Genomic DNA, 10,004 nt, shown 5'->3' with positions numbered 1-10,004 from the left:
AAAAATCAAAAATAGAAACACTTTTTTTGGTTACTTCATGATTCCATATGTGTTATTTCAGTTTTGATGTCTTCACTGTTATTCTATAATGTAGAAAATAGTAAAAAAAATACATAAAAACTCTTGAATGAGTAGGTGTGTCCAAACTGTTGACTCGTACTGAATATACATAAAATAAAGATTAAATAAAAACTAAGTGGTGTAGTTTTTCTCAAGTGCAAAAAATGTTTCATGAAAACTAGTCAGCTCTCGTTGAATGGCAACAAACAGTTAATGTTCCCACTCTAGTTAGGAGTAGTACTGTTGACCAATCACTGACGAAGGGGCGTAGACTTCGGCAACTGATACTCGACTTGCCTCAAGAACATTTTTGGTGTGCTGGAACAGCTGAAAAAAAACCCTGCCGAAGACCAAAACGAACAACAAAAAGTAATAGTACTGTATATGCACGAACAGTTTTGACTGGCAAGCAACACGGTAAGCTTTAGGATGGAATCAGTGTAGCCAACTGTGTGATTGATCGTCAAAGCTTAGCTTATGTAAAAAAAAAAAAAAGACATATTTATGAAGTATGTGTAGCTAGAGAGGCCTAATAGGAAAAGGGGATACCTTGTCCGATAGTACAATTTGTGTGCTCATAATGATGATGGTGATCACTAGAAGTACTGTAGTAAAACAGTAATAAATGTGGTTTTGTGAGAATCATTCATTTGCTTACATCAACAACAGTAGGCATGGTTAAGGTAGGCTAGGCTACTACTAGGCCTATAGCCTAATCTAATTCTTCACTGGTCCAAAAAGTTGTACCTGACATGAACTGGAGCTGTGGATATTCTACTCGAACCGAATGATTAAAAAAAAGACCCGACCAGATCGGACCTGAGTGACAAATGAAACGTTATTCAGCTAATTTGCCCTACAATATGTAAGCCATACAAAGCTGTGGTCAGGTTCGGAGGGGTCCACTCGAATATATCAGCTCTACAACATAGACCTGATCCATGACAATTGACAACTCAACCTGACTTGGACCGGAGGGACAACTTGAATTTTGGACCCTCATGGTACACTAACCCGAATACTGGACCCAGGACCAGAACAGGCCCAAAATTCTAACTTGTCCCTCTGCCCTGGGTCTCTTTTTTTTGTTTTGTTCTTTTGCACAACTTTTTGGACCCTTGAAAACCTTCACCTTCTCATCATCAATTGATACATAAAAAAAAATAAAAAAAAGCCATTTTGGTGGTGGCTTGAGGTACGACATGGCATTGCATTATTGCCAAAGACCAGCCTCTTTCCAGAGATTACATACCTCCCCAAAACTTATTCAGAAGCTGAGAGGGGCAGATGGAGGGAGGGGGACCCTAAATTCGGTCCCCTTGTAGTGTGGTAGTCTGTCATCATTAGGACATTCACTGCTGCTCTGGAGGACTAGAGGGAATCACACAGGCTGTGTGCATGTCAGGAACAGACTGAGATAGCGTGCTCATTAAAGGGAGAGTGTGTGTGTGTGTGTGGGGGGGGGCTGGGGGCTGGGAGAGAACACTGCTGTGCCCCAGCGAGCTCAGTAACCACCGCTTACTGCTGCTCTGTAGTTGCCATGGATACAGTGCCCTCTCTCTCTCATGGGTATGGAGGGATGGGGTGGAGGAGAGGAGAGGAAAGAAGTGACTCTGGCTGCTGCCTCTGCGTCATATTTATACCATCGGAGAGCTAGCTGTCTCCATCCCTCCTCATCATCTCCGGGATCCATTTCATCTCTCTGTTTCGCTCTCTCTCTCTTTTTCTGGCGGTCTATTTTTCTTTGCGGTTGACCTGGTGGATGTTATAGTGAACTGACTGGTGTTTCTACAGCCAGCCAAGGACAGAAGACTGGAGGAGACAAAAGGGGGGAAAGGTAAGCATGGATGGCGTGTGTGTACATGTGCCTGTTTGTGTAGTGAGGTGCCAAGTCGACAGACCGACAAAGAGGAGAGGTAAAGATTTTTTTTTCGTGTTTTTTTGTTGTTGTTTTTTTGACCTCACCCGAGATGTACTGGGAGATGGATGTCATGCCCCTCAGGCTAGACTATGCCAAAGTCCTTATTTTGTGTGTGTAAAATGTAATGTTCATAATGAGTGTTTGTTTACCTCCAGAGGTCAACATGTTCTTCACATGTTGTGTGATGCCTCTGTGATGAGGTGTGATGCCTCTGTGATGAGGTGTGATGCCTCTCATTCAGTTGTGTTTGTGCTTGACTCCTCCTCTGACATTACTGTTGTGCTGTTGCTGCATGCCTTATGACAGAGAAAGACAGAGCGACACCATCTTTGTTTTCGGAGAAGCTGCTTTCGGAGGGTGAGTGACAGTGTGTGAGTGTGAGCGCCAGTGTGATCAACATTGCCTGTTTGTGCAGTCAGTGGTGAAGTGTATATCTCTAGGCTTAAAGCCTACCTGGTATATAAACAGGAGCCATTTCTCCAGAGCTGCAGTGGAGACAGACACACAGACGTACTGTACTGTACATGCAAACAAAAACACACATACAGACACAGTGTGTGTGTGTGTGTGTGTGTGTGTGTGTGTGTGTGTGTGTGTGTGTGTGTGTGTGTGTGTGTGTGTGTGTGAAAATACTCATATCTGCCTTTGTTCTCAGTTCGCCATTTCAAAAACAAGAGTTCTACTGCCAGCTGAGAATTCTGTTTTGGTCTGGCTAGACTGAGAGAGAAGGGGAGAGAGAGAGAGAGAGAGAGGAAACAGAGTAGAGAGATGTGAGGACTGACAGTAAAAATGCCTCAGGGAGGGTGGCGATAGTTCCTCGGAAATGTGTCTTAACAGCATGTATGACATTCAGCTCTGATGGCTCGGTCATCGACACGGCGCTTGATAGTTTGTAGAGAATGTCGTGTCCCACTTGACGTTTTTGTAAAAATGGTTGTTGTGTTTTTACTCAACGCATTCATCCTGACTGACGGATAACAAAGAGCTGTAGCTTTGTGAAGAGGAGCCCCACTCCTACTGTGTGTATATGTGTGTGTCACTGCGAGAGTGTGTGTGTGTGTGTGTGTTAATATCCTCTCCTCACCATTCTTGATGTCCCTAAGATATGATGTAGTGGAGCGAAGGAAGAGTAGACATGGGGCTCAGAGGAGTGTGTGTCTGTTTGTCTGTCTGTGCACGTGTGTGTGGTGGACTGTAAGAATATTGGGTTTCGAGAGCAGACATGCTTGATGGAGAGGGGAGGCTAAAGAGACGAGAGCGCTAGCGTGTGTGTGCATTTTCTATTTTTTATTTCGCCTTTATTTCACCAGGTAAGCTCGTTGAGAACAAGTTCTCATTTATAACTGCGACCTGGTGTGTGTGTGTGTTATTAATTAATTTTTATTTATATATATACATACAGTTCAAGTCGGACGTTTACATACACTTAGTTTGGAGTCATTAAAACTCGCTTTTCAACCACTCCACAAATTTCTTGTCAACAAACTCATGTTTTGGCAAGCCGGTTAGGACATCTACTTTGTGCATGACAGAAGTATTTTTTCCAACAACTGTTTATAGACAGATTATGTGACTTATAATTCAAGTGGGTCAGAAGTTTACAATACACTAAGTTGACTGTGCCTTTAAACAGCTTGGAAAATTCCAGAAAATTATGTCATGGCTTTAGAAATTTCTGATAGGCTAATTTGAGTCAATTGGAGGTGTACTTGTGGATGTATTTCAAGGCCTACCTTCAAACTAAGTGCCTCTTTGCTTGACATCATGGGAAAATCAAATGAAATCAGCCAAGACCTCAGAAAAAAAATTGTAGACCTCCACAAGTCTGGTTCATCCTTAGGAGCAATTTCCAAACGCCTGAAGGTACCACATTCATCTGTACAAACAATAGTACAGAAGTATAAACACCATGGAACCACGCAGCGTCATACCGCTCAGGAAGGAAGAAGCCACTACTCCAAAACCACCATAAAAAAGCCAGACTACAGTTAGCAACTGCACATGGGAACAAAGATAGTTTTTGGAGAAATGTCCTGTGGTCTGATGAAACAAAAATAGAACTGTTTGGGCATAACGACCATCGTTATGTTTGGAGGAAAAAGGGGGAGGCGTGCAAGCTGAAGAACACCATCCCAACCGTGAAGCACGGGGGTGGAAGCATCATGTTGTGAGGGTGCATGCTGCAGGACTGGTGCACTTCACAAAATCGATGGCATCATGAGGAAAAAAAATTATGTGGATACATTGAAGCAACATCTCAAGACATCAGTCAGGAAGTTAAAGCTTGGTTGCAAATGGATCTTCCAAATGGACAATGACCCCAAGCATACTTCCAAAGTTGTGGCAAAATGGCTTAAGGACAACAAAGTCAAGGTATTGGAGTGGCCATCACAAAGCCTTGATAGAACATGTGTGCGAGGAAGGAGGCCTATTATTATTAATGCTACTCGGTTACACCAGCTCTATCAGGGGGAATGGGCCAAAATTCACCCAACTTATTGGGGGAAGCTTGTGGAATTCTAGCCAAAACGTTTGACCCAAGTTAAACAATTTAAAGGCAATGCTACCAAATACTAATTGAATGTATGTCAACTTCTGACCCACTGGGAATGTGATGAATGAAATAAAAGCTGAAATAAATCACTCTCTACTAATATTCTGACATTTCACATTCTTAAAATAAAGTGGTGATCCATACTGACCTAAGATGGAATTTTTACTAGGATTAAATGTCAGGAATTGTGAAAAACTGAGTGTAAATGTATTTGGCTACGGTGTATGTAAACTTCCAACTTCAACTGTATACACTACCGTTAAAAAGTTTGGGGTCACTTAGAAATGGCCTTGTTTTTGAAAGATAACTGATTTTGTTTTGTCAATTTTTAAAGTAACATCAAATTGATCAGAAATACAGTGTAGACATGGTTAATGTTGTAAATTGCTATTTGTAGGTGGAAACGGCAGATTTTTTAAAATGGAATATCTACATAGGTGTACAGAGGCCCATTATCAATGACCATTACTCACTCCTGTGTTCCAATGGCACGTTGTGTTCGCTAATCCAATTAGCTAGTTTTAAAAGGCTAATTGATCATTAGAAAACCCTTTTGCAATTATGTTAGCACAGCTGAAAACTGTTGGTCTGATTTAAGGAAGCAATAAAACGGGTCTTTCTTTAGACTAGTTGAGTATCTGGAGCATCAGCATCAGCACACTCATGTACTTGTCCTCTTCCTCAGTTGTGCACCGGGGCCTCCTGCTCCTCTTTCTATTCTGGTTAGAGCCCATTTGCGCTGTTCTGTGAAGGGAGTAGAACACAGCGTTGTATGAGTTTTTTTCTTCTTCTTTTCTTTCAAAAACAAGGACAGTTCTAAGTTACTCAACTTTTGAACGGTAGTGTGCATGTGTGTTTGTGTGTGTGTGTGTGTCAGAGGAGGCTGGTCGGAAGAGCTATAGGAGGACGGGCTCATTGTAAAGGCTGGAATGGAATTAATGGACCTGTATTAAACACATCCCAAAAATATGGAAACCACACGTTTGCCTCCGGTCCATTGATTCCATTCCAGACGTTACAATGAGTCCGTCCTCTTATAGCTTCTCCCACTGTGTGTGCCTGTGTGTCTCCCTTGGTCTCCAGTGTCGCAGTGCTCCAGGAGGGCTTTTGCATTTTTAATCGATGCTGACTGTAGTGATTAACACTGCTGTTCTACACACGGATGCAACAAAAAAAAGAGGGAGGACAAGGGAGAGAGTGAGAGGGAGTGTTTTTGAGGTTATTCCTATTTACACGAATGAACATTACAAATGGACACTCAAATCAATGAACTGCACATCAAGGCCACCAATTAAAATACGAGAGCCGGCACTGGCTGATCAATGTTTGCAAAGCACATAGCCTCTGCGTGACATCATACATATAGAACAAAAAACAGGAGATTTCCCCCGTCTGTTGCCCTGTATAGTCATGTTGTTGCTCTGCACAAGCACTGATACGTTTGCCCTGTATCATCATGTTGTTGCTCTGTACAAGCACTGATACGTTTGCCCTGTATCATCATGTTGTTGCTCTGTACAAGCACTGATACGTCTGCCCTGTATAATCATGTTGTTGCTCTGTACAAGCACTGATACGTTTGCCCTGTATAATCATGTTGTTGCTCTGCACAAGCACTGATACGTTTGCCCTGTATAGTCATGTTGTTGCTCTGTACAAGCACTGATACGTTTGCCCTGTATAGTCATGTTGTTGCTCTGCACAAGCACTGATACGTTTGCCCTGTATCATCATGTTGTTGCTCTGTACAAGCACTGATACGTTTGCCCTGTATCATCATGTTGTTGCTCTGTACAAGCACTGATACGTTTGCCCTGTATCATCATGTTGTTGCTCTGTACAAGCACTGATACGTTTGCCCTGTATAATCATGTTGTTGCTCTGTACAAGCACTGATACGTTTGCCCTGTATAATCATGTTGTTGCTCTGCACAAGCACTGATACGTTTGCCCTGTATCATCATGTTGTTGCTCTGTACAAGCACTGATACGTTTGCCCTGTATAATCATGTTGTTGCTCTGTACAAGCACTGATACGTTTGCCCTGTATCATCATGTTGTTGCTCTGTACAAGCACTGATACGTTTGCCCTGTATCATCATGTTGTTGCTCTGTACAAGCACTGATACGTTTGCCCTGTATAATCATGTTGTTGCTCTGTACAAGCACTGATACGTTTGCCCTGTATAATCATGTTGTTGCTCTGTACAAGCACTGATACGTTTGCCCTGTATCATCATGTTGTTGCTCTGTACAAGCACTGATACGTTTGCCCTGTATAATCATGTTGTTGCTCTGTACAAGCACTGATACGTTTGCCCTGTATAATCATGTTGTTGCTCTGTACAAGCACTGATACGTTTGCCCTGTATAATCATGTTGTTGCTCTGTACAAGCACTGATACGTTTGCCCTGTATAATCATGTTGTTGCTCTGTACAAGCACTGATACGTTTGCCCTGTATAATCATGTTGTTGCTCTGTACAAGCACTGATACGTTTGCCCTGTATAATCATGTTGTTGCTCTGTACAAGCACTGATACGTTTGCCCTGTATAATCATGTTGTTGCTCTGTACAAGCACTGATACGTTTGCCCTGTATAATCATGTTGTTGCTCTGTACAAGCACTGATACGTTTGCCCTGTATAATCATGTTGTTGCTCTGTACAAGCACTGATACGTTTGCCCTGTATAATCATGTTGTTGCTCTGTACAAGCACTGATACGTTTGCCCTGTATAATCATGTTGCTCTGTACAAGCACTGATACGTTTGCCCTGTATAATCATGTTGTTGCTCTGTACAAGCACTGATACGTTTGCCCTGTATAATCATGTTGTTGCTCTGTACAAGCACTGATACGTTTGCCACAATAAGCCATTTCAAGAGACCTATGGTTTGTCTCCTTCTCTCTCATGTCTTTCTCCGCCCACCAGTGTTGCAATTTGCATATTAATGAACCAACCAGTGCACTCTTATTTCCTACTTCCTGATTCTCAGAGAGCGAGAGAAAGTGAGGGAGTTCCGATCCAGTTTTGTTTCATTATATTCCCTGTTGTTCTACACCTTTTTTTTTTTCACACTCTTCTCCTTGTTTCTTTCTCTTTGCACGTGTCCAGTGTGTCCATGCGTACGGAGGGAGGACTGAAGGCAGCTGTTTCCAGCAGAGCAGAGACCTACAACATGTGAGAAGATGTCTGTTGGAGGCTGCGCTTGCCCGGGTAAGTCCACCCATCTCTATCTCTCTCTCATGTGACCTCTCGTGTCTTTGCTGCTGTAAAGGTTTGATGGTATCCACATATTTGTTTAGAATGTACTGTTAAAAAAAAGTCCAACTGGACAGTTTTTTTTTTTACTGAGTCAATATTCAGGGTACTTTATACTGTATCTCACAACAACTTACTAGCTGTTACTAACTCACATCTGTACACATATGTGGCTTTCCCCCATGTTGAATGAGGTACAGATTGTAAACAGCTTGGGAGCAATGTTTTCTTGCTGGGACAAGTTTAGGCCAGTGAAGCGCTCCTGCGCCCACAGAACAATCAGGTTCCTTATGGAGGGAGGTGGGGGTGGGTCGAGGAGGAGAGACTGAGGGAAAGAAAGTGAGAGAGAGAGAGAGAGAGAAAGGGATTAAGAGGGGACACACAGTAACTCAGTGGTCCTGTTTGAAAGCTAGTTTGTTTACATTCCTGTTTGATGTTGCACTGATGGATCCTCCCCCTGTGTGTGTGTGTGTGTGTGTGTGTGTGTGTGTGTGTGTGTGTGTGTGTGTGTGTGTGTGTGTATTTGGCTCTGAGTGTGGGCTGTGCTGTGGAACACTGACATGACTACATCCTAACAGTCCGTGAGAGTCTGATCTGTAAGTACTGCAAGACAGATCTCACTGCTCTATCGTGGTGGAGGTAGTCACAGCCTGGTAAAAATAGAACGCACGTGTGCTAAATTACACCCCCTTCGCACCCTCTCTCGCACATGCACACACAGGTTTGATGGTATCTTTCCCCTCTCATGTCTCTTCCTCTACCACTCTCCTCTCTTTACCTCTCCCACTCACTCCCTGTTGTCTCTCTCGCTTTCTCACTCTCCTTCGCCATCGGTGGCACCAGCTCATGCAGAATGTCACATGGTCTGCCTCCTTGATTGAAGGGAAAAGGACTTGACGCAGAACTAAGATGGCAGACAGGGGGAGTGAACCGATCCACTCTTTCCCCGATAGATTGGTACTGCCTCTGCTGACTGATACCACTCTCCCATTTTCACCGTCCCCTCCCGTCAGAAAGAATGCAGTCCCCCAGGGATGATGAGAGGTACAGATTGTAGAGAGGAGAGGGAGGGGAGAGGGGGGGGATGCAGAGAGGAGAGGGGGATACAGAGAGGAAGGGCTGGGATACAGAACAAGAGGGTGGGATACAGAGGAGAGGGGGATACAGAGAGGAGGGGGGATACAGAGAGGAGAGGGGGGATACAGAGAGGAGAGGGGGATACAGAGAGGAGAGGGGGATACAGAGAGGAGAGGGGGATACAGAGAGGAAGGGGGGATACAGAGAGGAGAGGGATGTAGAGAGAACTCAGGGGGATACAGAGAGAAAGAGGGGGATACAGAGAGGAGAGGGGATGTTGAGACTGATGGGGATACAGAGAGGGAGGGGATGTAGAGAGAAGAGGGGGATACAGAGAGGAGAGGGATGTAGAGAGAAGAGGGGGGGATACAGAGAGGAGAGGATGTAGAGAGAAGAGGGGGATACAGAGAGGAGAGGGATGTAGAGAGAAGAGGGGGGATACAGTGGAGAGAGGGGATGTAGAGAGAAGAGGGGGGATACAGAGAGGAGAGGGGATGTAGAGAGAAGAGGGGATACAGTGGAGAGAGGGGATGTAGAGAGTCTGAGGGGGGGATACAGAGGACAGATGTAGAGAGAATCAGGGGGGATACAGAGAGGAGAGGGGATGTAAAGAAGAGGGGGATACAGTGGAGAGAGGGATGTAGAGAAGAGGGGGGATACAGTGGAGAGATGGGATGTAGACATGAAGGGGGATACAGTGGAGAGTCTCTTCCTGTAGAGACTCTCCTCTCTTACAGTGGACTCACTCCCTGTTGTCTCTCTCGGGGATACAGTGGAGAGAGGGGATGGCAGAGCTCATGCAGAATACAGTGGAGAGCCTCCTTGATGTGAAGGGAAAAGGGGGATACAGAACTAAGATGGGAGACAGGGGGAGGGTGGGATACAGAGGAGAGCCTGGGATACAGAGGAGAGGGTGGGATACAGAGGAGAGGGTGGGATACAGAAAGAATGGGATACAGAAGAGGGATGGGATACAGAGGAAGGAGAGGGGGATGAGGAGAGGGTGGGATACAGAGGAGAGGGTGGGATACAGAGGAGAGAGGGGGGATGCAGAGAGAAGAGGGGGGGATACAGAGAGGAGAGGTGAGATGCAGAGGAGAGAGGGGGGGATGCAGAGAGAAGAGAA

At 44.5% G+C, this 10,004-nt stretch overlaps 1 protein-coding gene across 7 annotated transcripts in view; it reads left to right on the top strand.

Moving 5' to 3' along the window:
• The first annotated feature begins 318 nt into the window (after positions 1–318).
• LOC118369468 (LIM domain-binding protein 1) overlaps positions 319–10,004 on the top strand; it is a 48,554-nt gene continuing 38,868 nt past the window's right edge. For 5 of the 7 annotated variants that reach the window (XM_035753864.2, XM_035753868.2, XM_035753865.2 and 2 more), the window contains exons 1-2: positions 319–477; positions 7,655–7,756. In XM_035753864.2, coding sequence (XP_035609757.2) covers positions 7,729–7,756 — 28 coding nt within the window. In that variant the 5' untranslated portion in view covers positions 319–477; positions 7,655–7,728. Of the gene's footprint in view, positions 478–2,280; positions 2,339–7,523; positions 7,549–7,654; positions 7,757–10,004 lie in introns of those variants that run through there. The other 2 variants (XM_035753863.2, XM_035753862.2) reach the window with 2 other exon arrangements.

Source organism: Oncorhynchus keta, chromosome 36, assembly GCF_023373465.1.
Source record: "Oncorhynchus keta strain PuntledgeMale-10-30-2019 chromosome 36, Oket_V2, whole genome shotgun sequence".
NCBI lineage: Eukaryota > Metazoa > Chordata > Actinopteri > Salmoniformes > Salmonidae > Oncorhynchus > Oncorhynchus keta.
The sequence above is the reverse complement of the archived record's forward strand: the minus strand, read 5'-3'. Positions and strand labels throughout refer to the sequence as shown.